The sequence below is a fragment of the Corvus moneduloides genome, chromosome 3 (assembly GCF_009650955.1).
Source record: "Corvus moneduloides isolate bCorMon1 chromosome 3, bCorMon1.pri, whole genome shotgun sequence".
Classification (NCBI taxonomy): domain Eukaryota; kingdom Metazoa; phylum Chordata; class Aves; order Passeriformes; family Corvidae; genus Corvus; species Corvus moneduloides.
In genome coordinates, this window is record NC_045478.1 from 85,576,179 (window position 1) to 85,604,148 (window position 27,970).

At 40.1% G+C, this 27,970-nt stretch overlaps 3 protein-coding genes across 8 annotated transcripts in view; 2 read left to right on the plus strand and 1 right to left on the minus strand.

Moving 5' to 3' along the window:
* EIF2AK2 (eukaryotic translation initiation factor 2 alpha kinase 2) overlaps positions 1-8,779 on the plus strand; it is a 25,079-nt gene extending 16,300 nt beyond the window's left edge. For all 4 annotated transcript variants that reach the window (XM_032102577.1, XM_032102580.1, XM_032102578.1 and 1 more), the window contains 5 exons: positions 1,029-1,221; positions 1,978-2,103; positions 2,672-2,767; positions 5,716-5,778; positions 5,868-8,779. In XM_032102577.1, coding sequence (XP_031958468.1) covers positions 1,029-1,221; positions 1,978-2,103; positions 2,672-2,767; positions 5,716-5,778; positions 5,868-5,987 — 598 coding nt within the window. In that variant the 3' untranslated portion in view covers positions 5,988-8,779. The remainder of the gene's footprint in view (positions 1-1,028; positions 1,222-1,977; positions 2,104-2,671; positions 2,768-5,715; positions 5,779-5,867) is intronic.
* GPATCH11 (G-patch domain containing 11) lies at positions 5,684-14,556 on the minus strand. 3 transcript variants are annotated; one of them, XM_032102583.1, is made up of 9 exons: positions 14,154-14,551; positions 13,830-14,056; positions 12,951-12,992; positions 12,751-12,871; positions 11,969-12,059; positions 10,701-10,805; positions 9,802-9,883; positions 9,158-9,243; positions 5,684-6,174 (listed from the first exon to the last, which is right to left on the minus strand). In XM_032102583.1, the coding sequence occupies exons 1-8, from the start codon at positions 14,198-14,200 to the stop codon at positions 9,188-9,190; spliced, it is 771 nt and encodes a 256-aa protein (XP_031958474.1). In that variant the 5' UTR covers positions 14,201-14,551; the 3' UTR covers positions 5,684-6,174; positions 9,158-9,187. The 3 variants fall into 3 exon arrangements, with proteins under 3 accessions (XP_031958474.1, XP_031958473.1, XP_031958475.1); XM_032102582.1 differs by having other exon boundaries at positions 6,006-9,243; XM_032102584.1 differs by lacking the exons at positions 9,802-9,883; positions 10,701-10,805 and having other exon boundaries at positions 6,006-9,243; positions 14,154-14,556.
* A 232-nt stretch (positions 14,557-14,788) lies between these two features.
* The window catches only part of HEATR5B (HEAT repeat containing 5B), a 57,571-nt gene continuing 44,389 nt past the window's right edge, over positions 14,789-27,970 (plus strand). The window contains exons 1-11 of the mRNA XM_032102565.1: positions 14,789-14,878; positions 17,379-17,547; positions 17,983-18,194; positions 19,783-19,891; positions 20,832-20,981; positions 21,463-21,634; positions 22,015-22,172; positions 23,137-23,386; positions 24,924-25,079; positions 26,499-26,749; positions 27,196-27,307. Of these exons, the coding sequence (XP_031958456.1) occupies positions 17,422-17,547; positions 17,983-18,194; positions 19,783-19,891; positions 20,832-20,981; positions 21,463-21,634; positions 22,015-22,172; positions 23,137-23,386; positions 24,924-25,079; positions 26,499-26,749; positions 27,196-27,307 (1,696 nt within the window). The 5' untranslated portion in view covers positions 14,789-14,878; positions 17,379-17,421. The remainder of the gene's footprint in view (positions 14,879-17,378; positions 17,548-17,982; positions 18,195-19,782; positions 19,892-20,831; positions 20,982-21,462; positions 21,635-22,014; positions 22,173-23,136; positions 23,387-24,923; positions 25,080-26,498; positions 26,750-27,195; positions 27,308-27,970) is intronic.

Here is a 27,970-nt window from a genome sequence, read left to right on the forward strand (position 1 = left end):
TGTAGTAAGTTTTTTTCACTAGCTGTAAATCCATACTCTTCAGATAGGCTGCCATACTTACTTAGAGCCATAAAATATTAATGGATGCAAAATCATGGTTGGCATGATACCTCTCCATTACTGTGCTCATTAAATGAGGAGTAAAAGGGGGGGGTAAAGTCTGTCAAAACGGAACCATTAATATATTGGAGCCTCAATAACATGTATGTATTTTACGTTAAACAGTTATTAGGCAAAAGACAGACAAAAAAGCCCTCAAAGCTGAGGACCCAGACTGGAATTTGTGTCCTGACCTCAAGGCTACAGAGAGTCCATTTAATGCTTGTTCTTTCAGTGCCTTGAGCAGCTTTATTCCAGGGCACTCATCACATGGTGTACATAGGAGAAAACAGTACATGCTTCTCTTTGTATTTTCCTTTCCCTCACCATCTCCAGCCTCAGCCTATCCTATGGGCTTCTCTGGAAAGTATGAGGCTGCCAGGTAGATAAATATATTTTGTCTAGGTTTTCAGCTCTCAAAAGGGTTTCTGTGACTAGCAGACTGATGCCATAGATGGTCACTGCACTAACTTCTTGACAGGACAGAATTGGAAAGAACATGACCATTCTGGGCAGGATCGGAAGGCTGATGCTGTGTCTGTTGAGCAGAATAGAGAATACGTGCCAGGACTTGCAGCAGTTCCTGCAAGGCCAGATGGGACAGTGGTATTTCTTTCTGTATAGGACATGACTCTAGGTATGAGGGAAATTAAACCTGGGCACTCAGAAAATTTTCAGTGTGAAACTAGGAAGCAAGCAAAACCTTAGAAATATTCCAGGAGCATGTAGTAACTGAGCAGGGCTTCTTTGGGTTGCAGTCCTATTTATTTAATTCAAATTGCTCTAGGATCTTTCTTAAAATTAAGGGACTTGCAGACTTTGTTTTGGGTAACTCAAAAAATAATTATTAGCAAAACTGGTTTTTGAAGATGACTTGAGAGGAATTGTATTTTGCCAATTTTAATATGGTATGTAATTTTCTTTTGAAGCCAGAATTCTGACAAAAAGATTTGCTGTCTTTTCATCCAAATGGAATTCTGTAAACAAGGGACATTGGAAAAGTGGATTGCAAAAAATAGAGAAGACCGAAAGTATTATGTAATGGCACAAAACAAATTTTTACAAATAGTGAAAGGAGTGGAATATATTCATTCTGAAAAGTTAATTCATCGAGACCTCAAGGTATGTAGGATAGGTAAATAAAAAAAAAGAAAAAGTTAAAGATAGTATACTTACTGGAATTTCAGAGACTGTTAAATTGTTATAGTCTTTGCTTACTCTGGTATGTCCCCTAGCAGTGTGCTTCTTTGGATATTGCTAGTGATTAATTTTCTTTCAGCAACTGGCTGAACCTCATCCTAAAATCAGAAGGTAAACAACTTGGAGGATGTCTGAATGCAATAGTTCAAAGAATCAGTAGTCATCAGCTAACAGGCATTTTCAGTGGGTCACAAGACTTATTCAAAGAAGAAAAGTTGAGTCTAGGAAGTTTGCTCTTGCCATATTGTAAAGGGATAGTTTATCTATCCTAATACATACTGTGTTTGATAACAACATGCTCTGGTTACTTTTGTCTCATGTTTTCATACAAATATTTGAATGCTACAGTTTTGGATAGAATTTCAGTCTCTAGATGTGTCCAGTCATCAGACGATTTTATTTCAATATAAAGATTATAAGGGACGATGCCTTCACAGCTTCAAGATGGAAGCTATAATGTGGCTTACACAGTTTTGAATTACTCACTTTGTGAAAAAAATCATTAATGTTGTGGCATTCCTAGGGTTAAGCTAACTTCCCTGCCTGACCACTCAGGAGCCACTCTGGCGGTCAAATTCCCACCACCATTTAATCTGCAAATCAGATTATGCTTGATGATAAACCTTGGTCATTTGGTGATTTTTTTTTTCTTCTTTTTATTTATATATATGAAAATAGCCTCAGAATATATTCATATCACATGATGATAAAATAAAAATAGGTGACTTCGGTCTTGTGACTTCTGTGGCATTTGAGACTCTCACTGAGGACAGAGGAACAAAGTCATATATGGCACCAGAACAGGTAATTGTCCTGCTGTGTTAGCATCTCTGTAATTAGATTTGTGTTATAAACTCAGCATTGGATGTTCTCAATCCTAATGTCAGTATTAAAGCATGTTGCCTAAAGTTCCCTGGTATGACTGTATGTGAGGATAACTATTTAGGAGAAAGGTTTACCACAAATGTAAAGATTTTTGCTCTGTGTGAACATACAGTCTGACACTGTGTGCTGTAAGGAGTGCTCTTGCAAAACCAGGCTGCCAGATATATATTTAAATTTGAATTTAGGACCCCTGTTAATTGTGTAATTTGAGTTTCTCTATTTGTTTCATTATTTGTCACAGGGCAATATTGGCATGCTTTATCTATACACGTCTGTAGAAGCCTTAACTTCAGGGTGTTCAATGAGACATAATAGTCACTATTTAACAGGTCTGAGGCAGAAAGGGTTAACAACAAAGACGAATATTGAGTAGGGCCAGTCCTGTAGCCTTGGGGTAGAAATTTCTGCTGACTTCAAATTTTGCTTTAAGAAGTGCTGCTCTCCAGATGGATTTGATGCCTGTATTGTTCTGTTCTAATCTTTCTAGTCTGGGGCCAGATATGGAAAGGAAGTAGATATTTATGCACTGGGATTAATTTGGTTTGAAATTCTTTCGACAATCACTCATCATGAGAAAACTAAGGTATGTAATCTTTAAATTTAAAAAAGAACTCCCACTGTTGTTTTGCTTTGCTGCTGGTATCACATGTTGATAGCACTCTAGAAGGAATCTGTTTATCTAGAGTACTATCTCTGTTTACATTTTTTTCCTTAATTCATTTCCATAAAGCCTGTAAGTCCTCACACCTCCGTTGAAATGTCATAACTGAAGAAATATTACAGTTTATTTCACTTATGTCCTACTACGTACACACTAAAGCCTGAGCATGCTAAAGGATAATGTCAAGCAAAAAAGGATGTCAAGTTTCTTATAAATCTTTTTCTTTGATCAGAAACTTAAAGGGAGTATTTTTCTAATTTTAGAAAATAAAAATTACGGATGGGTAAGTTTTGTCGGCCATGCCCTTGTCTCCACTGCACAGTGGAGCAAGAAGAGTTTCCACCAAGTCAAAACCCTTGCAGTTTTCCTAGATGAAAACAAAAGTGATTTGGAACATGTTGCTTTAAGTGAAAAAGATATTATTTCAAAAAGAAACCCCATGTTGCTTAAGCTTTTTTAAAAAAGGTATCTTCTATGTGTTCTGAGCTTTTTATGTGCAAACCTACATGTTGGTAGGACAGTGATGTAGCTGCTGGGTATCTTGTCTAAAGTAATTGTGGTTGGACTCAGACTTTGAACACTGTTAGCCAGATCCTTTTGCCAGTATGAGAAAATCATACCAGTGTGTCTGTTCAACTTGGCTCTGTCCAGCCACCTTTGTTCCTGCTCACAGGTGACTGCAAATGCATGCGCAGTCCCGCGGTGTTTACAGTTGGAAAGATACCATTTCCTTAAACTATAAAAATCTTGTGCTCTGCAGGCAGGTGGGGAAGTTTTGTGGATGTAAAGTCCTAGGATGGTCTTCAGCTGCTCCAGCAGATCAGAAAGAATTTCACTTAATGGAACATGATAAACTCTAGTGCTGGCAAACTTTGCTGTAAGAACATAATGTAAAAGCAAAGTTAATTATTCTGTGCTGAGTAACTAGTCCAGCTGATGATCCCCAGCAGGTAGGATCACAAGCCTAAAGCTACTGCTAAAGAGAAGGGAAAAAATTTCAAGTTCACAGGAGCTGTTGTTTTACTAGATAGTGGTTGCTATGCCAGGCTTATAGGGATCCGTAAGACTAGCTGATGATTCAGGATACACGGCTAAGAAACATGACTGTCATCTTCAGGCAGACATTACACTAGTTAACAGCAAGTGAATTAAGCAGACTGCTCTGTACACCCAGAAAGCCACTTGCAGAATCACAGAATGGGTGAAGATGGAAGGGGCCACTGGAGATCATTTAGTCCAACCTACCTGCTCAGGCAGAGCTCCCTAGAGCACATTACTTGGGCTTGTGCCAGCATATCTCCAGTCAGGGAGACTCCACAACCTGTCTGGTCAATCTGTTCCAGTGCTCAGTCACCCACACAGTAAAGAAATTCTTTCTCGTGTTCAGGTGGAACTTCCCTGTGCATCAGTTTCTGCCCATTGCCTCCTGTCCTATTGCTGGGCACCACTGAGCACAGCCTGGCTCCATCCTCTTGGCACCTCCCTTCAGATACTCACAGACATTGATGAGGTCCCCTCTCAGTGTCTCTTCCTGAGGCTGGACAGGCCCAGCTCCCTCAGCCTTTCCTCATAAGAGAGATGCTCCAGTCCCTTAATCATCTTTGTTACCCTCCACTGGAGCTGCTCCAGGAGCTCCACGTCTCTCTTGTCCTGAGGAGCCCAGAGCTGGACACAGCACTCCAGATGTGCCTCACCAGGGCTGAGTAGAGGGGCAGGATCACCTCCCTTGACCTGCTGCCAATGCTCTTCCTGCTGCACCCCAGGATTCCATTGGCCTTCTTGGCCACAAGGGCTCACTGCTGGCTCATGGACAGCTTGTTGTCCACCAGAACCCCCAGGTCCTTCTCAGCAGAGCTGCTTTCCAGCAGGTCAGCCCCCAGCCTGTGCTGGTGCCTGGGGTTATTCCTACCCAGGTGCAGAACCCTGCATTTCCTTTTGTGGAATTTCAGAAGGTTCCTCCCTGTCCCTCTCTCCAGCCTGTCGAGGTCCTTCTGAAGGGCTGCACAGCCTCTGGGGCATTGGCCACTCCTCCCAGCTTTGTGTCATCAGTGAACTTGCTGAGGAGGCATCTGCTCCTTCATCCAGGTCATTGATGAACAAGTTAAACAATACTGGCCCCAGTATTGAACCTTGGGGGACACCACTGGTGACAGGCCTCCACTAGACCCTGTGCCACTGAGTATGACCCTCTGGGACCTGCTGTTTAGCCAGTTCTCAATCCACCTTATCATCCATTTGTGCAGCCCACACTTCCTGAGCTTGCCTATGAGGATGTTGTGAGAAATGGTGTTATAAAGAAAAAAAATAATTGTTACCCCAAAGCCTAATGCATAGATAAACATTTCTCATTACATACCTAAAGCATGTAATGAGAAATGTTCTGTTAGTTGCTTTGAATTCCACGTAGCATTTTATGCAATGACATAGAAGTAAGAGTGTGGTACTGAATATGGTAAAAAGGAGGAAGCACGCCTGATTGGCTTGCAAACAGAAATTCAGTTATCTTCCTTTTTTCTTTTCTTTTAATGTCATTAGACAATATAAATCCATTCCTTTTAAATTCAGGAAAGAGAGATAATGGTTCTGAAATAGAGAGGCTACTGAAACAAACATGTCATTGTAGTGTGTGAAGCTTTTAAGCTCAGAAATGGATAATAGTTGATGAAAAGGCCATAAAATGAATCCAAAGCACAACTAAATGAAAAAAACCCTAACCCTTTCAAACCGTTTACAGTTACTTTTTGAAGCCTTACATTTCCTGTAGATTTGTGTTTTCCTAGTTACTTCAGTTAACTCTGTGGGTCATAAGGTAGAGATGCAAAACATAACCAACGAAAGCATACCAAAACTATCTCTTTTATTCATTTCAGGTATGGCCTTCTGTTAGAAAAGGTGAGCTTCCAGAGGACTTCACCAACAAATTTCTGACAGAGGTATGGGTTTTGAATACAGAGGTATGGGATTTGGTTACTGTATTTACTAAAAAAAAAAAAAATCTATTGACATTTAAATTTTTTTGCAGGCATCCATAATCCAAAAGATGCTTTCAACAAATCCTTCGGGAAGAATCTCTATATCTGACTTACTTGTTCTTCTTAAGTCTGTTGATAAAGAGAAGTCATGCAAGAATTATTCTTGTTAAACGTCCTTCCAGACTGTGTTTAAATCCAGAGTTTGATGAATTTATTACAATTGATGAAATGACAACAGATGTCAGAAGCAACAGCAAGATTTGGGGTGTGTCTTTTCCTGGGCCACATTACCATTCATATCCACCAGCTGCAGACCAGGACAGGGCACTTCTGCAAGAAATCACTTGCAATTTTTACCTGGAAACACAGGTTGTGGGTGAGCTGGGCTGTTTTGTACAAGTAAAAGAACCTAGTCCTTTTCCCCTAGATTATGTTGATGTGCTAAAGTGCTAACTGGTTGTGGGAAATCCCTGAATGTGCTGCATCCATTATCCCTTAAGATTATCTATTGCTTTCCATGGAAGAAGTGCTTTGTGGTGGTGTGACTCAAACCTTTCTGATTTGCTCAGTGATACTGTTAATAATTATTGGAATGCTCCCATTAATACCAAGACTAGTTTTGGTAGAAAGGATACTAGGAATAGGTGCATGTTATTCTTCACTGAATTTCAGTACTTTAAGGGGAGCTTTTTTATCTCTTCACACCTGCTGATGATCTAGCATCTTCAGTGATATGGAATTTAAAAAGATAAACTTGTAAAATAAGGATTTCTTAAGAATTTAAATGTTAAACATTCTGCTTCTAGGAATTCTAATTTAGAACAAATCTCAATTTTTGAAAAACTTAGGTTTTGATGGTTGTCTTTTTTTGGGAAGGAACACTTAAGGTGCTATTAATATAGTAAAATTCTCAGTTTTCTCAGTAGTAACCATTTGAAATCCTAGGCTGAGAGAGCACTTGAAACATTCTCACGCTTCTAGGTTTTAATCCCTCACTGTAATACTGAGGCAAGCCTAACCCTTAACAACTGTACTGAATACCTCTGGTGTGTCCACTGCCAGCCCCACAAAAGGGAACAGCAGGTTCTCTGCTACTCTTTTTATATCCTTCAGAGTTCAGCCTTGCCTGAACTCAAAGTACTGTGTGCAGTGTGGGGAGCAGGGTGAAAAGAAAGGCACACTGGACCTTCAGGTGCTTGTCTTTGAGCTCTATCTTGTCAAACTGTTCATTGATGTTGGGCCAATGTAACTCCTTAAGGGCAAATGAGCAGAGATTTCTAAGTAAAAAATAGGTAATATATATTCTCACGATACTGTATGCTTTTTCTGAAATGTTAAATGGGTTAAAAGTGGGTGAAAAGAAATAATACAGATGAATGTATTTATATTCTTAGGGAAATTATTGATGTTCTGTGCAAATATTTGTTGCTAAATGGAAATATGATTGTACATCCTTTTGTAAGGCCTTATTACACTGTTCTCTTTTTTTCCTCTTTATCATGAATCACATATATAGAATCATAGAATGGTTTGGGTTGGAAGCGACCTTAAAAATCATCCACTTTCAACGCCCCTGCCCTGGGCAGGGACACCTTCCCATAGATGACATTACTCAAGGCCTTGTTCAACCTGGCTTTGAACACTTCCAGGGTTGAGATATCCACAGCTTCTCTGGGAAACCTCTTCCAGTGCTTCACCACCTTCACAGTAAAGAATTTCTTCCTAATATCCAATCTAAACCTTTTACTTTGAAGCCATTCCCCCTTGTCCTGTCACTACATGCCCCTGGAAAAAGGTCCCCCTCCAGCTCTCTTGCCAGCCCCCTTTACGTACTGCAAGGCTGCTCTAAGTCTCCCTGGAGCCTGCTCTTCTTCAGGCTGAACAACCTCAACTCAAGGGGCTTAGCAACCTCACTTGCCAGTTCCCTCAGGACCAGTGGATGCGTATCATCAGGTCACATGGACTTGTGCACCTCTGGGTTCTATAGGTTTTCTTGAATCTGATCTTCTTCTTGACATCCCCGGCCAGATTGAATTCTATCAGGGCTTTATGCTTTCCTAGCCTTATCCTTGACTGGAGTACATAAAGTATTTCACTACTGTAGACTAATTAGTTTTTCTTTCAGTGGTCAAGATCTATGAGAAATTATATACCCTCACAGACAAAATACTGCTATTTCTGCTTTCTCTTCTTTTTCATCCCTTGGGATAGAATTAGCGTATAATTCAACTTGATGATCTTAAAGGTGTGTTCCAACCGAAACAATTCTATGAAACTATTCATAATATGAAAATTGGTACGTGACAATCTTTTGGCTGAATTTCCTTTACAGTTTTTGGACAGAGCACTGGTAGTATCATCACCTTCTTGCACTTAAGTAATACTGAGTTTGTCCTGGTAGTTTTTGATATATTTTCCCTGCATAGTATTTGTATACTTCAGCATTACCTTTTTATAAATGGCTAGTTACAAAAACAGCTGCTGCTGCCTAAAAATAAAAGGTCTATTAAAATATATTTTTATGTAAAAAAATGAAAACCCAACATCATGATCTAATTCTATTTAGTCATGCAAAATATGCACCTTTATATACAGAAGAATATTGGTTCAAATAATGTCACTATCATGTTTCATAAGCTTTTTTTTCCCCCACCAAGTTTAAGATAGTTGTGGGAACCGACAGGTAGTCCGAAGGCCTCGCAGACATTTCCCCTGATACAATCAGTTTGTACCCATGAGAATTGCAGAAGCAAGAAGACAGACAACAGGAAGAAGTTGCAACAGCTTCAAAAGGGAGGATACTGGCCGATGTTTAGCAAAGAATGTGTGTACACTATAGACAACCAATAGTATTGTATTGTAGCAAAACAACATGTATTGTAGCCAATGAACATGTAGCTAAGAAAGGGTATAAAAGAAGTTGTGTAAATAATAAACGTGCTTTTTGCCATTGCTCGGGGCAGAGAGTGTATGTGTGTTGTGACCATCTCAACAGCAACAACAGTAAGCAAAATCAGTCTGATATTTAGGCATCTCTGTAAAGATGAAAAAATCCTGTTTAACACATTACACTATACAGTGACTAGCCAATATTTATTTCTTTACTCAAACTTGAATTTTATTATCATTTGGGCAGGGCATAAACAAAGATGTGAAAGACATAACCTACCTCTCAATTACATTAGTTCAATTACAAATACCAAGTTTTAAGTCCTGTTAAACTGTGCATCAGTACGAATTTAACCTGTCAACTTAAACTCTTCTTCTGCATATTTTGGTATGAATTCTTGAGTATGGCACAGCTCTAAGCCTTCTAAAAGATACTATAAATTATACATACTTATCTAAGGCTCCTTCTTTTAGATAGGCTTCAGTCATGATCTGCAGCACTGTCTCCAGGACAGTTTGAAGATAAATCTTCAGAGTCTACAGGATAAGCAGAGAAAAAGTGAGTAATTGCAGCTTAGGGGAGGAAAAAATGGTTGCTATGAGTATTTCTAGAATCTATGTAGAACAGATTAAGTAGAATTCAAGGTCTGCAAATTAGTAACTCTTAAATTTGTTTTAAAACAGTGTATACAAATTCTACTCTCTTCGCTGCTGTGAAACTGGATGGTATTCTAATTGTTTCAGAAACACCTGCCACCTTTCGCAGCTTTTTATAGTATTGGTTTTAATATCTGAATTATATTTTCTCAAAACTAAATTAGTATTAATAGAAATTCAAATAAATGTCAGTATGGATTGCTGTGTTTCGTTGTCTGTGGGCTTGTTTGGTTTTGGTTTTTCTGCATGTAAATGTAAAAACTGGCTAACAGTAACAGTATGTACAAAGCTTTGTGCAAAAACCAGCAGCCTGGAAGGTAAATTTGCCATGTAGATTAAGAAGACTCCAGTAAGAGAAACACAAAGGATCTACTCTACAGCTGGAGTCTCGCTGGATAAGCAAAGTAAAGCATCTATAAAAGCTTGGTTCACTCTCACCTTCATAGGTCGTCCCACACCAAATGCAATAGAAGTGCTCCTCTCTCAAATAGGCCGTCAGGATGTGTAGCTTTTCTGATACCTAGAGATATGTACAGGTATGCAATGATCTGGAGCTCACGTGACATAAAACAATTTGAGCTACTGGTTTGCTAAAATAAAGTGTTTAACCTAATGCTATGGAAAAGCTACACAATACTGTAGGTCAGTAAGACGTGAAGTTTCCCACATTTGTGGAATAGGGCACAGGAATTCATGATCTCTGGAAAATTAATGGCTGTTGTTTGCTCCTCCTTCTTTCCAGCTGAGAAACCTGCACTGAAGAGAGAGCTAGAAATATTACTTAGCTACCTGATTTCAAGTATACGATATCTTTTGTTGATTTTTTCACACCTAATCTCTGCCAAACAAACACATAAGGCTAACAACAGCTGTGTAATACAGTTCTTAAAAATGTGAATTTCTGATGTCCATCTTAGGATAATCTGTGAAACATTTTCAGAAATTAATTAGTGACTCTAAACTTCAACCTCAGATATGAGATGAGGCATCCAAAATTAAAACTCAAAAGCAAATAACTGTAATCTTGCATTATCTTGGCTAAGGCACAAAAATGTTTAGAATTTAATTTCTAGGCTACTTTTTTCAAAGATCAGCCTCAAAACAGATGAGCAATAAATCAGTGGTTTAATGTTTTATATTTTATCATGTAACTGTATATTTACATTTTAATCATGTAAAAAAATCACTGTTCTAGGATTGCAAAGAGGCCCTTTACTACAGCATGGAAAACAACATGTATACCTATATCCTTTACACATGTATGTATGGACACATACAGTTCCAAAGAGTATTAAATGAATTCTGAATCAAGCCATTAATTCAGTTGCAGAGCTTACACTTAAGTCTGAGCTTGTGCATTCATCTTCCTTGTCTTCCTCATCCTTTTTGTCTTCCTCTTCAGGTTCTATCCAAAACCAAGTCTCCTTGGGAACATCAATATCCTTAAATAATAAGGGATTTAAATGGAAGTTATCTGTCTTTGTAGGTTTTCTTCTAAGATGCTGGATAAAACTGATTTCTAGTAAGAGAGTTGTTAGGCTTTAAAACTTACATGTATAGCATAACCAAGAATTACTAAACCTGTAGGTAAGTATATTAATCCACAAGAAGGATTATTATTCACTTTTTTCTTTTAAACAAGGGAATGCATGCTAATGCTAACACCTAGTTCTATTTCATCTGTTTGGTATGTGCACAGCTACATAGCAACATAATCTCAACCAAGCTTGTGAGCAGATACCCTTGTTTATCAGCATGTTTAACGTGCTGCCCCAAGACATTTTATCAAGAGATCACATGATGGTTCCTAATTCACCTCAGGTAAAGTTAAAAAAAGAAGAGCAAACAAAGATGATCTAAGCTTAATTCAGCTGACTTCATTTGAAGCAAACTAAGTGGTATTGAACAATATCAGCAGAACTTGTGAGGTGGTATAAACCTCTAACAGGTTAATAGAGGGGAAAAAAAAAAAAACCCTTGAATTTTTCCAGTGGCAAAAATTTATAGTAGTTCACTGCTATTACCCATGTTATTCCTTGCACGTGGAAGGTACTTAGTTTTGTGGGGGGTTTTTTGTTTGATTGTTTGTTTAATGCTGGTTTGGTGAATCTGCTGATTCCCTCAATAATGATGCCATTCTTAAGAGATACTGAAGATCGGCCTGGTCCTAGACAAGCTCCTCAAGACTCTGCTTGAGGAGGAAGGCTGAATAAGATGACTTTCAGAGTCTATTCCCAATGTCAATCATTGTGTGATGATGTTGCTCCCTCACCTGAAGCAAACAGCACCATTATTTATGATGGCCTGACACTGGCTACTGTATGCAAACAACGCAGAAGTAACCACAAGAATGCAGGAGCAAAACCACACGTCCTCATGTAAGTTACCATGAGGTTAGTGTGCACCTTCAACTATCTTAATGGTACAAACATATACTTTGAAATATTTTAAGAGGACTGAAGTGTTGCCAAACATCAAGACTTCAGGCTAGTTACCCCACAATTTCAAAGAACTTTCAGAAACTGAAACACTAGTTTGTTTGTGGCCTGCATCTCTAACCTCTAAGTCTTCCTTCCAACCCCTCAGAAAACCCCACAGGTCTCACTTTTTGCATATCTAATTGCTGGCAGGCCCTCTGGCTTTTTCTCAGGTCCCCTTCCATCTTGCGTTCTTCTTGTTTGGTTTTGAATCTTATTCTGTTAAGAACAAGCAGAGATAAATAAGCAGGCAGACACGCAGTGACAGATGCATTCTAGTCCACAGCTTTTCAAAACCAGAAAATCTAAGACTCTATTCCTATTAATTTTCTCAGACCTGGACAAAATTGAAGTTAAGAAGTCATTCTGACATTATTTCTTGGCAGTTACACCTTCAAGATACCTTCTTTGACCACACCACACTGTTTCTTCATCAGGTTTTCATAAGACATAAAAAAGTGGTTTACGAAAAATCTGCAAAAGATACAGCCTTCCCTAAGCTTTCCTTCTCCATATATTACAAGCAAATCAGGAGAAACAGTACAACCTTAAAAACTGTATCCTGATTTTTAAAACCATTGTACCAACACTTCTTGGGAATATCTGTGGATTTTATATTTTAAAAGATGATTTGTTTCTCCAGTTTAAAAAGTTGCATATGACTTGAGAAAAGTTAGTATGTATATTGTTTTCATGATTAACAATTACAAAACTAAATGATGCAGCACATGCTTTTAGCATTACAGCGTTCATCTACTTTTCCTTTAGAACTGAGAAACAATTACTCTGTAATGTGACCTTTCATTCAAAACATTGAAAAATAGTAGCACATTAAAAGAAAAACCAAACTTCAAGCATAAAAAGAATTCTTGTTCAGATATTGCTTGGAATATCACTTATATGACACTACCTGAACTGATCTGCAGCTTGTTCATTTGCTTGTTTTTTCATATGGAGTTTTTGTCTATAGTTTTCCAGTTTTTCTTCAGCTTTTCGCTTTTTTAATTCCTCGTGACCAAGCCCACTTCTGCCTATGGCAGTTCAAAAGATGAATGTAAGCAGTTGAGAAGCTCTGATATCCAACTAAATAAATCAGAAAGCACCACAAACCTGTTTTTATGTTCAGAGGAATAGGTTCAACAATGCCTTCTCCTGTGAGAGAAAAAATAAGTCAATTTAAGAAATCAAGTTTTTCTCAAAGAATGATTTGTTCAGTGTATTCAAGCAGCAAGCTGGTTTTGCCATTACTGTGGTTTTTTTGCTTGGAAGTTGAAAATCCCCCAATCAATGTACATTGAGTGCACTACAAATGACACAGCTGTACTGGAACTCCCTCTCTTTTTCCAGCTTGTCTGCTGGAATCCTATGTACTTTTTTCACAACAGGACCAAACTGAAAGAAAATGGTGTTGACATGACAGGTATTATATGCCTGTGATGAAGACTGTTACAGCCTTCTGGAATCTCACAACAATGACGAACAATAAAAAGAATCTGTCTGGGCCAGTTCATTTGTGGTTGTCTGCTAGAGAGGCTGAACTGGCACAGCAGTTATTGACTCCCTGTTTTACTGATTTTACTTCATCTATTAAGGCTTCATAAGGGTAGACCAGTGTGCACCATTTCTTTTTCAGAATCCAACTATAAATTTCAAGAGGGTTTGATGGTTTTGGAACACTATTAGCTTTGCAAAACCATCAAAACATCCTTAATGCAATTTCTGTAGACATGCATGTATGGAAGTGCATTTATTGAGCTGCAAGTGCTGCTCTTCCCTTGCACCCCTCAATAATCTGTACTATTTTTACTCCAGTTTTAGGAATTTGCTCTCATATTTTGTTCTGTTACAGCACCTTCACAGTTTCATAATGCTGTGGTTCTCTGAGAGGCACTTATTGACCTGTCAACAAATGAAGTGACAGCTGCAGTCTGTAAGATATTAAGGTATAGCTGAATACAGGCACATGCTTCCAGAGCTAGACAAACTTACCACTTTTGCCAAGGGCCTGGCCGCTCTTGTAGCCCATCTTCTGGAGCAAAGCAAAGCCTTTGTTCTCGTTGCCTAGTGCACTTTTCAGTACCAAGTCGCGTCTCTCTTTTTCTTCTTCTTTTATGCTTTTTTGTCTGTTTTTCTCATTGGCTTCTTTTTGCTTTTCTTCTTTCTGAAGAGCTTCCTTCACCCGCCTCACCATGGGCAAGCCTGGCCTTACATCCTGCCTGCCAGTTAATAATTCCAGCAAACATTAGCGCTTTTCTTTTTGAACATGTTTAGAATCACTTAAGAGGAGTGAAAAAAAAAGAACTACATACTTACTTAATAAATAAATCAGACATATAGTCTTCCTCTTCATCTCCCTCCATGCTTAGCACGCCTCTTTGCCGACGCCTCGCCTATGGACACTATCCGTGCGTGTTACCGAGCATTTTATTTCTCTGCGCGCCCCCTGCGCGGCGGGGGACGAAGGGGCCGAGGGACGAAAACTCTTGAACCCGCCGGGCCGGGCCACCCCCTGCCAGCCCCGGGGCACCCGCGCCCGCCTCCGCGCCCACACTGCGTCTTTCCGGGCTCCGCTACCGGCGGCCGCGACGCCGCTCCGCGCCCGGGAGCCCGCGCCGAGCTGCAGCCAAGCGCCAGGAGCAGGCACAGCCTCGGGACCAGCGGCGGGAGCACCCGCAGGAACCGCGCACCCACCGGGCCCGGCCCGGCCGCACCGCGGCGCCTGCGCGGGGCCGCCCCCGCCCGCCGGCGCCTGCGCCCCTGCCGCTTCCTGCTGCGCGGCCGCGGGTGCGTCCGCGCTGCCGGGCTGCGGCGGGGCCGGGCTTGGGGCAGAGCCGCTGGTGTCAGCTCTCCACGCCCGCCGGACCTGGGCACGGCGGGGGCTGAAGCGGCCGAACCCGCCGGTGATGGTGCCGCGGCCGGGGGCGAGCGCGGCGCAGCGCACCCACACCTGTCCGTGTCCGTGACCGGCCCCCGGGGCCGCGGTGTCGCGGCTGGTGCAGCCCGGAGCTGGCGGGACGCGACCGCCGCACGGGAGGAGCGTAAGTGACCGTGAGCGGCCCGGTGCGGCCCGGGGTCTGCGGCGGAGCGGGCCGCAGGGTCCGCGCTTCCCCTCGGCGTTGGCGGCGTGCGCGGGTCGGTGTGCGCGTGTGCGTGCGGGGCTGCTCGCTTGGAAGGCAGCGGGCACCGTTCGCTCGGTGTCGTCCCCTCAGCATCATTGCATGAACGTCCTGCCCTTACGGCTGGCGCTGCACCGCGGCATTACCTCCTGAGGGGTTTTCAGAACTAGGCATGATGCCCTGAGAGCTGCTACAGCGTGTTAAAGTAGCCGATACAGGTAGGAGCACCCAGGCACGAAAACCTTTTCACCTGATGGGGTCCTTCCGAAGTGTGTCACTTCGCCTAAACTTGCCTGTTTCTCGGCTTTCACACTCCACTGAAGTGTACGCGTGATGAAGATGCAGGTAGTTGATTTAGGCATGGGAAAACAGCTGGGGAATAGAAAGGAATTTTAGTTCATCTGAACGTTTTCTTATCTCTATAATGCTCCAACATATCTCACTGGCTGCTGGTTGACTTTGGTTCGCTTTGGCTCTGCATCCTGTGGGCGATCACAGCGTATGCATGTCTTGTAACATGCACAGCAAGACCCAGTCCTTACTTACCAGAATCGGTAGAACTCGTTAGGCTTTTCACTGCTTTTTGGAGCAAACCTTTGGCCAGTGTAAGTGAGCTTTGGATTGTCTATGTAGGTAGCTCTGTGTTAGACTGAATCTTCAGTTAGCTGAAAATTTGTGTAATTGTTCTTGTGTCTGGTTCCTTGTGCTTCATCAGCACAGCTGAATGTATGTGCAGGTTTGGTTGCTTAGAGCTTGTGTTTCCCACAATTTAGGTGAAGAGGTACGGGAGTGTGGGTAAAGTGCATAAGGTGTTCGTGGTTCTTATGGCCAGGGGCAAATGCAACCTTTTATTTGGGGAGGGAAAGGGATAATGAGCTGTGCTGTCCAACAGTACTTACGGTACTTATGTGCTGTGTAGGTGTGACAAGCAGTGCAGATCTCTGGGATGATATCCAAAGAATCATAGTGCCATCATTCATTGAGTCTCTCTCTGCTCTCATGTAAAGGTGTTTTGAGGTGATGTGTCTGAGCTACTGAGAGGCAATGCCTTCTCAGTTCTTTATAAATGTGAAAAAAAAGAAAAAGACAGAAAATGTCTTTGGAGGAGTTAGGGAGGGCTGTGCTTCCATATGTGGCTCTTCCACCTTTGCTGATCTGTCACTGGACCAGTATGCAGTGAAAAATATGCGAAGTCCTGAAGTGCAGGGAACAACCTTAACATTAAAGACATTTTGATGTTTTAGTTTCATCAGTACCAAATCATTAAGGTGGATTTAGAACCATAATACAGTATTAATATGTCACTCTTACTAATGTCTCATTTGGAGACTGCTTAAAAAAATCAATTTAAGTCACTTCATTTGACTTTTAAGAATTTGTTGATTTTGACCATGAATGAGGAAGCAGCTGTGAGCTCTTGAGAGCACAAGTGGAGCAGTGCAGCTGTCAAAAGATGATGTCTGTTGAAAGCTGATATCTTACATAATGCTCCTTAGTTGTGTTGCTTTCTCTGTTTTGCCTGAGATCCTAGTTTCAGCATCACTGCATTCAGGTTTTGGGGTTGGGTTGTTTTTCTGCTTTTTGGGTTTCTTTTTGCTGAAGATGGTTGACTTACTGTTGTGATTTTAGGTAATTCTTGTGGATTTTTTTCTTCTGTCAGCTCTGCATTGAACAGCTACACTTTTTTCCAGGTGGTTTGCTAAGATGAAGTTGGCAGAGTGTTAGTTTATGCTGATGGTGTGCTTTTGGTAGTGCTTTGATGCCAGCCTGCACTGACTGTTTGAGCAGGATCTCCAGTGTTCCATCTGCAGGATTTTGCCTGCTGGGGAAACCTGCAGTCATTTGGCTGCTGCTTGTGTTCTAGGCTGTCACACCTAAGGCTTGCTGGATTTCAGAGAGCTTATTTGTCCAGCACTTAAAGCAAGACTAGTGGCATCTGGGAAATCTTAGGTCAGTGATGCCAAATCCTATCACTGTTCCTGCTTCTCTCAAACTTGCGTGGGCTGGAAATTCCTGCTTGTGGTAGGCTCATCTTTTCAGCTTGTCTTTTGAAGGGTGTTGAGAAGGGGGCCGGGTTCATACCCAGCTTTGGGAGTGTGCTCAAGGGTCTTGATTTGTGACTGTCCTTTTTCTTGTAAGAGGAGACAGTGAGATGATGATTCCTTTACCTTCTTTGAACGGGGATTTCAGTATATGTTTCTTGGCGAAGAGTTTGTGCCCTGAAGTTGCCTGTAGGTGCTCTTTTTGCAATTAACAGCTTCCTGAAATACTAATAAATGTACTCAGTTTGTAAATATGAGTAGCTTTTGTGTGGGACTACTTAGCTAAGACAAGTCTAAGCAAGCTGAATATTTTAATTTGATTTTCAAAGCTTTGTACTGATATACTATACTTTATACTAATATTTACATTTTTATTTTAGAGTTTCTACACAAATTTGCAATAAAACTGGAATTTAACCCATTATGGAGCTGGCTCATAGTTTGTTACTGAACGAGGAAGCATTAGCTCAAATCACAGAAGCGAAGAGACCAGTCTTTATCTTTGAGTGGTTGAGATTTTTGGATAAAGTGCTGGTAGCTGCCAACAAGGTAATTTTATGGGGTTTTCCTCCCCCTCTTCTTTCTAAAGAAGTTTTCTTTAAAAAAGCATTTGTATTAATTTCATGCCAGAGAAAGTTGACAGGTAATGGCCAGATGGTAGCTGTATGGTTTCAGATTCAGCCTGAAGAGCCTCTGTGCTAATTTGTAGATTTTAGTGTTTAATTGTAGGCAGTTAGTAGGCAGCTAGTAAGTATTTTTAAAAAGTAAAAATTAAATAGGATAGCAGCTAATGCTGAACATTTAGCATCTGTCTCTGTTATTGTTCGATGTATCTCAAATCTCTCTGAGACAAGCAATTTGCTGAGTTACATACAGTTGGGAGTGGTATAAGGTTTACTTCCATTTCTTGTAGATTCTTCTGAGTCTTAGAGGCAACACAGAGGATTAAACTACTTTTCTTATTTATTTTTGGTCTGTTAACAGACAGATGTCAAGGAAAAACAGAAGAAACTTGTAGAACAGCTAACAGGACTCATCAGCAGTTCCCCTGGGCCGCCCACACGGAAGCTACTTGCAAAAAATCTTGCTGCTCTCTACAGCATTGGAGATACATTTACTGTCTTCCAGACGCTTGACAAGTGTAATGACATCATCAAGAGCAAAGATGACACTGCAGCCTACCTGCCCACAAAACTGTATGTTCAATATTATTAGGGAAAGGGGAATGATTTTTAAGCCAAGTGGTCCTGCATATTACAGAAGAATCTGCCTATATGTGTGCTTGCTATGTTTGCTTATATTTTGTGTACTTGTTTGGAGTTTGCATAATGCTTGATATAGACACCAGAGAAAAGCTCTCGATTGAGACTGTGCAGGCAGGACTCAAAGGTGACACATATGTGGCTATCTGAAAGTGAAATGTTTTTCTCTGGGCCAGGCACTATGGTATGACTCTTCACATGCTTATAGCATGGAGAGGATAACAGTCAATGAAGACATTCCACCAGTGGAATTACTGCTGACTGTGCTCAGGTACCCATTTAAGGTGGAACCTGCAGATTGTCAAACCAGAGCGTTATCTAAGCCTAGAGAATTGTAACCAAATATTGAAGTTTTTTCCCCTTTCAAACGTTGCCTTTTCTATTCCTCTACCGTGGTGAGCTGCACAGGTCTCTCAAGCAGAGTCTCTGTACATGAATATGTGTGTGCATGTATGTATGATCCAGCCTGTCTTTAGTGATATTGGTAGGAGTTTGGTTAATGCTACGAACAACTTCCACTGAAACTGTTTTTGGTACTTTCCCATGTACTGCTTCATATGTTCATGGTGTCTAGTGAACCCTAATTTGGTTTTGCCTTCAGATATTATGACAACAATAGGATTTAACAGTAAAATCTGAAATAGTCACTGTTTGGGCAAATACTGTCCCATTTCTAGCTCTTGTTCACCTCTGTGAGGAGCTTTTATAAGTGAGAAGGGTTTTTTACTATAATATGCTCTGAAATTTATGTTACCCAACTCATAGTCCAGAAGGTTTTTTAGTCCAGAAGGTTTTTTAAGGGGGAGGCCGTAATGAGTTTGTGACATAACTTTACTAAAATGCTATTTAGCCAGCAATTCCCGATTTTAAAGAAGCCTCATTCCTTTGTGTTGAAAAAGTGCATGTTTTCAGGGACTGCTTTGGTGACTGTCCTGGAACAATTTCTGTATGTAACTGCAATATGGTGTAAATTAAATATTTCTAAGCTCAAATGGCAGGGCAAGAAAAACATGTAAATAACTGCTTATGGATCCAGACATTTTACAGTGCCTGTAAATTTTCTTGTGTTATGCAATAATTTCTGCATTTTAAGTTCTTAGTCTTGAAAAAACCCCATAATTCAGTATCTACAAAAATGTGTCAGGATATATTACAATGTATGGTTTTTCTTGCAGGTGCTTGGAAAAGAGACAGCTTATTGAAACACTAAACCCAAATTTTGCTGAGATTTCAGCTCATCTTGTTTTCTCCAGAATTTTTCACTCTATGTGTAGATCCTGTAGTGATAAATACTCTTTCAAATACATTTGTATTCCTAAAAGCTGGTAACTTTTCTGTTACTTTTGTTTGGTAAACAAAAAAATTATTTAAATGCGCCATGTTGAACAGCCAGTATAAGTAGTGGATAGCAGATAGAGTTTTATTCATCAATGTTGATTGAAACAGATATTTCTGTTTAACTATTTGTTTTCATTTAGATGATATAATAGTATGTGTACTCTTTATCTCTGTTTTCTCATAGGGCTGCTGTGGCATGTGTTGGAGCATTTTATGAAAAAATGGGCAGAATGCTGGGTAGTTCTTTTCCAGAAACTGTGAATAATCTATTAAAGTCTCTGAAAAGTGCAGAGGTAAGTTTCAGTTTATTTATGTGGTCTTAATTCCATTTAAACTGAAACCTGTTTCTTGTTTGCCAAATTTCCTGGACTGTTTTTCTTCTGCATTGAAGGCTGTAGATCACTTGCCTAGCTAGTTTCAAGTCTACTGCAGAGAGTTTAGCCTTTATTGTATGAATATTGTAATAGTTGCTTCCTAGTGGCATCAGTAATTAAAATTCAAAAATAACCGTATCTGTTATTTCTAACTACTGTGTTAGGATTTATGCCCATGTACTCTGAGTAAACATTCAGTTGTTAAAAAGTAATAATGAATACTTAAATTTTGCAGGAAAGTTGTTACTCTGCATGCGAGCAGAATACATTGTGGCCTGTAAAGAGAGAGTGTGTCATAATATCGAGAGAATGTATCCTGGGCTGTCAGTGGGTCTGGTTTTATGCAACTAGCTCTGTTGGGACAAGTTGGAATACTGGTTGTGTGGATCTTGTGGTGGCAGCTGTTTTCTTCAGCTGTGTTGTTGTACCTGTGTGATTATTTATTTATTTGTTTGTGTGTGTGTGTGCTCTCAGAGTGTAAGTACCTGCCTGTGTGCAGGTACAGCATGAAGCTGCTAACTTACTTGGGCTTCCCATTCTCTCCTATCAGCTGCTCTTTCTTTTTTCCTCTGAATTTGCAGTTGATAAATAGTGGGGCAGTGCAGGGGCATTTTATCTAGAGCCAGTTTGTTGGGTTGCCTGGGCTCAATTTGTGTGACAACTGAGAGACTTCAGGTAAAGCTGTGTGTAGTGCTTCCTTCTATTTAAAATCAACTACATATCCATTATATGTGCCTTTGTTTTCAATGTTTGCAGAAACATTCCTGCATACAAGCAGGAAAATGCAGAAGTATACACCTGGTTCTTAAAGTAACTGCTGTGTCCAGATTTTTGCATAACTATTTTTGTGTGTGTGCAGTCTCAGGGCCGCAGTGAAATTCTGATGAGTTTGCAGAAAGTCCTCAATGGACTTGGAGGAGCAGCAGCTTCTTGTCACCGTGATATTTATAAGAATGCCCGGTCTCTGCTGACAGACAGGTCTATGGCTGTACGGTGTGCAGTGGCTAAGGTGGGTGTCTTCTCACCAGGCATAGAAATTCTTGTGCTGTGACTGGGGAGTACCTGCAGTTGAGCTGGGACCTGTTGTTTGGGAAGGGAAATTTGATAATTAATTGGACAAGGTAAGCCCTTACTAGTTTACACTGCAGGCTCAGATATTTGACTTATTTCACAGGTACTGTATTCCCTACTTAATAAACAAATATGAGATAGAATATATTATCTGTGAGCCTCACTGGGAGAGGTTTTTGGTAACATGGTTCTTGTGTTGAGCTTTCTTTTAATTTTTTAATTTATGTATTAGCCTGTTCCATGAGTCTTCTGATTGTTTACTCTGCTAAGATAGTTGGCGTGTGGAGAGTGTGTGTAAATTAATTCTTAAAATTTTCATATTAAAATATTTGCTGAATAAACCTGATGATTGCAGTCTGATATTTAGATAAAATGTAAGACTGGTCTCCTGGTGCTTAGTAAGTCTATTTTTCCTACAGTGTCTGCTGGAATTACAGAATGAAGCGGTGTTTATGTGGACAGCTGAACTAGAGAATGTTGCAACGCTGTGCTTTAAGGCTCTGGAAAACTCCAACTATGGTGTGCGAGTTGCAGTGTCAAAGCTTTTGGGGACAGTCATGGCTACAGCACTGATACCAAAACAAGCAACAGGTATGAGCCCTTCTGGATTCCGTGTCTAAGTTGGCAGACGTGGTTGCACCTTCAGTACCATGTTACATGACAGTGTTGCATGGCACCCTGTTGTTCCAGGAGATGGAAGCTTGTAGATGGATTGTTTGTTTTTACAAACAATAAGCTAAAAGGAGTGCAGAATCTCTGTTGTAGTCATACAAAGAAAAGACAGAGCAAGCTATCAAAAATCACTTGGGAGAAGTGGCTTATTTTTTAAGCATGCAACTGAATTTTTTTCTGAAATATTGGGTAGATTTGTTTTTGCATGACAGTTTTGAATTAATAAGTCTGATTTCAAGATCGTTGTTTGTGTTGGTTGGAACTTTGGGAACAAATTATTACGTTTCTTTTTGAAAAAGTGATGCGGCAAAATGTGAAGAGAGCCACACTTGAGGAGGTCTTGGAGCTCATGGCCACAGGATTTCTGCGAGGAGGATCTGGTTTCCTGAAGAGTGGTGGAGAGATGTTAAAAGTAGGAGGATCTGTCAATAGGGAAGTGCGAGTTGGTGTTACCCAGGTTTGTCATTTTTTTAATGAAGTAAAATTTATCATAATTGTAACCTTTTTTACTAGGAAAAAGACACATTTCTGTTCTGTATTTCTGTACAAGTTGACTTACAGGTCTAATTTGACTCTTCTGTTCCATGAGATGTCCATGAGGTATCATTCACCTATCTACTTTTATTATTGATATGCAGTAACAATAGATTAAAATATGAGCCAAGGAAAACTTATTTGGTCAGAGTATATTAGGTGAGATTAACGTGCAAAAACATTTGAAAACTTAGTATGTTAAAGACTTCAGTTCCCTTTTAAAATTTAGTTTCTTTTTAGAGAGGATGTTCTGTTATGCTTTTGTGGCTCCCTTCTCAGCTGCAGTTCTGATTAGTTAAACTATGTTCCTTCTTTTCATATATCTCTCATGAATAGGTGAAATCTGATGAATGTGGAAGCTCCTCTTGTCTGAGAGAGAAAGGTGGTGGCAGCATCTCTTCAAATTCAGACATTCTCACTCTGATGTGTATTTTAATATGCTACAGTAACTTCCCAGAATTCAGATTCTTTGATCATAGGTTATTTTGTGAAACACTATTTTTTCTCAGCCTTTTTCAGGTGAACTTGGTGAATGTGCCAGGTTTTCATTGTGAACTGGAACACACTGGTGTTGCTGCTTTTATTTACACGGTATTCTTAAATTTTCAGAAAGAGGCACATTTAAAGCAATGAACTGGGGTTTTTTTTTGCTGTCATCCGAAGAGTATTTTGTGCATCACAGGGGCTACTCTTGGTACTGAAAAAAGTTGAGTTTCAGCAGCAAAGATCTGGATACTGAATTGATTCATGCTGAGTAACCTCATTAGGGTTGCTCATTGCTAACTGGTGTTGATACTCTAGTGCATTATGCTTGAGTCTGGCTGCAGTCTCACACAGTCTTTTGTTTCTGTTTTAATCGGGTTGCTGTGTGACTTCTGAATTTGCAGGCCTACGTTGTCTTTGTTACAACATTAGGAGGGCAGTGGCTGGAGCGCAACTTTGCTACGTTTTTGTCCCATGTACTTGATCTGGTCTCCCATCCTCGTGCAACTCAGACCCATGTAGAGGCTGTTTACTCTCGAAGATGTGTGTCCTTTATCCTGAGAGCAACTGTGGGCAGCTTACTGGGGGAGAAAGCACAGATTGCAGCTGCCAAAGAAATATGTCAAGCCATTGGTAAACAAATGAAGGCAGTGGGTGAGAACCATTTTTCTTCATTTAAGACCAGCTGAAAGTTACTGTCATTTTACTGAGGCAGCCATTTTTCAGCTTTCTTCTACTGTGAGGAGTAATTTCGTTCTTATGGGAAATGATAGTTCATCTGCTTTCTTTTTCAAATGTTCAAAGGTTAAGTTCTGCTTGAAAAGTGATTGTATGACACTGGCTTGTTATCCCAGATAGCAAGTACAATGTCAAAAGCCTAGAATGGAAGTGGAGAAGAAAACTATGCATTTGCCATCTATCTTGGGATAGGTTGTATTGAAAGTCATGCAGAGTTCTTTACTAACAGTGTAGGAAGTCCTGTAGGTTAAGATATTGTAGGTCCTTGTGTCTCCCCTGCTAATATCCCTACTAATATCCAATTGGATTTTGTGACAAAAATGATGTAATCGGAAGACTGGAATTAGAGAAGAAAAATATGACCCCTCTGCAAAACTTTGCAGAATATGTAATCACTAAGAGGCCTAACAAAACTCTCTTGGCATCTGTTTCTTATGAAAGGAATTAGCTCAAGCTGGAGATTTAAAAAGTAAATTGGAAATACACGTCTCTTTATTTGCCAAACATATCTTTCTTTTCTACTACCATGTAATTTGAATTTAAAACAATGTTTAACATATGGAAATGAAATTGATTTAGAAACTTTTGCAGGTTCTTCTCATAGCTATTTTTTGATGGGGTAGGCATGGAACTTTAAAAGGTTTCTAATGACTGTAGGTATTACTTCCAGGAAAACAAGTCTATTGAAAATGCTGTGTCTGAGAGGAAACAGCTGCAGAAATTACTCTTCCTTCCACCTTGTCAAAGTTGCAGGAAATTCAATTGTGTATTTGGACAGTTTGAAGAACTTTCATTATTTTGAGGATTTCTCATGAATTTGATGAAAAATGGGAAGGGTCTTTACTTGGTAGTAATTGCTTCCCTTTATGTACAGCAGACCGTTTTCTAAATTTGTTCTGCAGTAGACACACAAACATTAAGATGATACTGAAGTCCCTTTTTGAAGAGACAGTTGCTGCTTCTGGGATATTGTGTAGGAGAACATACAGTGGGGTTAAGGAACTCAATTGGATAACTCTGATATGATTTTTTACTAAAGGTCTCTTTTTTAGTTTCACTGAAAATATATGCATGCAAATTTTTATGCAAAACCTAGATATGTCAAGATTGTGTATTTTGTTACAATGTATAGATACACATATACAGCTTGTGTGTTTTGTGTAAGTGCTTTTACTGTGTTACATTGTTTATCCTACCTCTTAGTGCTCTGCTATCTGTAGTAACTGCTGGGCATCTGTTTTTTATGGTCTTTGGAGAACTAGGTTTGGCTGATAGCTATAAAACTCCTTCCCTGCAGAGCATGTTTGCTTTGTGAGTTCTCACTATGACCAGACTTGTGGTTTTGTTTTAATGTAGGATTGATGTCAAAATGAAACTGTCACTTTCTCTCCTGTGAGTACTCAGGTGTGATTCAAATGGTAGTTAAACAAGACACTCTTTTCTTTTTTTGCAGAGGCAGTAGTGAATGATGCTAACAGTGAAAATAAATCAGGAGCTGCTGATGTAGCTGCAAGCCAGCATGTAATGGTGTGTGCCCTCCAGGAACTGGGTAGTCTGGTTCAGAGTCTGAATGCCACTGCATCTCCTCTTATTCAAGAACCCTCTATTGGTATGCAAATAAATTGAAATAGGTTAATTGAGGCATTTGAGCAGTGAATATGAAATATCATTAAATCTAGTTGAATAATAAATGAATAATATGTAAGAAATATATCTATGAAATTGGTACTTCCTGTAGTACTCCAGACAGCTACATTTGTCCAGGTCATTGTGTCTAGTACCCTAACTTTAGTTCTAGTTGGACAAAGTCTTAAAACAGCTGTTTTGATTGGAGTCTGTCTGAAGCTCTCTCTTAGGGTGAGTAAAGTGGTAATTTTTAGTATTGGTTTGTTTACAATAATGGTTTTATAGGAAATACATTGTTTTGCTATGTAAGGTCTGAAATATTTGCTCCTGAAAAACTGTTGCCTTTAAATACCAAATTTCTGTGGGGAGGCAAAAGTATTTTTTCAAGACGAAGCTGTTGGTAGGCCACCTTAAAAGAAGTAGTTCTTTGGCTGAAGTTGACTAGGGTTTCTGTGGGATTTTCTTCTTGTTCGTTTCAGTATCTGAATCCACATTTATTCTGTAGTGTTACAGCTTTGCATTTTTCGAGTTTGTGGATGCCTATGTTTTTTCCACTGGAAGTGCAAGCTCCTTTAGACATTTCATCATAGAGATTGTTGTCTTGTTGCATGGGACATTCTTCCTGTACTGATTTTATGCCAGCTTTGGAGTGGAGAAGACTGTGCTCATATTTCTTCCTTCTGCCAGCTGTGTCCCATAAGAACAGAGGGGACTGTATCTCGGTATTATTTCTGTTAGCTGCTGTGAACTCAGCAGGTAGAAGTTCACTAGCTCCAGAGAAAACAAGCAGCAGTGGGGGCTTTGAAGTAGAAGTTTGCCAAGATCAGGACTAAAGAAAGTGTTGGTGTGGAGACAGATTGGACTGAAGGGTGCAGTTAGAAAGTGGGATTAGGTAGGCATAGAAGTTTGGAGAGTGTAGAAGGATGTAAACTTGCTGGAGGGGAGGCAGCACCATGTCAAAAGCAGAGTACAGCAGTCAGTGATATCTACAGCATGTGCTTGGCTACAATGTGAAACAAACCCAAAGATCAGTGTTATTGTTTCTCTGTTACTGGCAATCTGTAAAACATTTTGGGAATCATCTCATCCAGTGCCTGTTCTCTTACATAGCACTGCTGCCTCTTTTCAGTGTTCAAGTAGTAGGAGTCAGCGCTGTGGCTCTGACAGCTCCAGCTTTGCTGACAAAACCAGATGGGGAGCAGCGTAATGCTAGTAACAACTATTGTCTTTCCTTAAAGGAAAAGGCAAAGTCAGCAAATACAAGTACTTTAATTCTGACTTTCTTAACTTCCACATTGGCTGTGTAGTATTGAATCAGTTTACTTGTCTATGTATATTAAAAAGCATATGTATATTAAGAAGTGCCTCGTAAGTTAAAGACTGTGAACTCCTCTTTCTGCAGGTCTGTTGGAGACAGTAACTTCAGTTCTTCTTCATCCCAGCATGGCCGCTCGACTGGCTGCTGCCTGGTGCTTGCGGTGTGTAGCTGTGGCATTGCCCTTTCAGTTGACTCCATTTTTAGATAGGTGTGCAGAAAGACTCAACAATCTGAAGACCTCCCCTGAAGCTGTTAGTGGCTACAGTTTTGCAATGGCTGCTTTGTTAGGTGGTGTGCATCAGTGTCCTCTAGGCATTCCTCATGCCAAAGGAAAGGTGAGATAATGAGTGTTTAATCTCTGAGTGTACTAAAAGATACCTTTTCATCTACAAGTAATAGCTTTGCAAAATGGCTGGCATGCTAATGAGTTAAAGCATTATTGAAGTTGAGCTTGTGCCATGTGCGAGAGTAGTGGCCAGAACACATGCTTTTAGTATCTCAGTTGCAATATTTAACAGCATTTTTCCTCTCTTTCTCTTTCAAATTTGCTGAAGAGAAATTGAAATATTGAAAAATTGCTGAAATAATTGCTGAAGAGAATATTACTGGCTGTGTTATCATATGAAAAACAGTAATTATCAGCATGAAGTGTAATCTGCATTCATTCTTTATGGAAGGTCAATTTAAATGATTTGAGAACACCTTTAGTCTGTAAGAGTGAACAAGCAGAAGTAGCTCCATTTATGTTTTTAAAACCCCCTGTGTTTTGCCCTTGGTGCAGATGGTGGTCAGTATTGCTGAGGATCTGTTACGAACTGCGGCGCAGAACAGCAGGCTCTCCTTGCAGCGGACTCAAGCTGGATGGCTTTTACTTGGAGCACTTATGACTTTAGGTTTGTAAAAATGGTTTCCTTTTATTTTAAAACTTGTCCAACACTTCTGATTATCCACTCTGGCAAATGGTCTTTACACATAATGAGCTCATTATCTATCACAAGAGTGTTTATACAGGGGAAGCAGAGTGTTAGTGCACTTACTTCAGCCCCGTTGTGCTGGGGAGAAGTGATACATTAATGCTTATCTAAGCTGAAATACGGTAGAAGGCGTCATACCTAAAAAAAATTTCTGTTCTGTTTTTAGAAACCCAGCCTTTAGTCATTCTCTGAAAGGGCAAAATTGCCCATACTCTTCCTTCCTTAATACTGTGGTGCAGAAGAAATGGACGGTAAATGAAACACAGTGAGCATTCCAACAGGTTGCATGTGTGTCTCTAGGTAGGCAGCAGCACTGATTAGAAGTGTAGTCAGTTTAAAAGCCCTTCAGTTGTCTTTCAAAAAAGCCAGCCTCGTGTTCGTATTTGCCACTACAGAAGTATCAGAAGCTGCATTTTGAGAGGTTGTAAGTATACTCTTGAATTTTGCAGCAATAGTGTTCTTTTCTGTTTTGTTTTTGAGTTTTTTCGTACTGAAAAATGTGATAAAGTTCTGATTCATTTTGCAGTATTCTGATCTCTCATCAAATATTATTTTGTGTTTCATCTCATTTCTCTAAACTGT

Excerpts from the sequence above, each read along its gene's own strand:
- GPATCH11 (XM_032102583.1), bottom strand. The coding sequence starts at position 14,200 with ATGGAGGGAGATGAAGAGGAAGACTATATGTCTGATTTATTTATTAA. Across the intron at positions 12,060-12,750 it reads CAAGCTGCAGATCAGTTCAG|AATAAGATTCAAAACCAAAC; the intron begins GTAGTGTCATAT and ends TGTTCTTAACAG. Across the intron at positions 10,806-11,968 it reads AGCAATTAGATATGCAAAAA|GATATTGATGTTCCCAAGGA; the intron begins GTGAGACCTGTG and ends TTATTATTTAAG.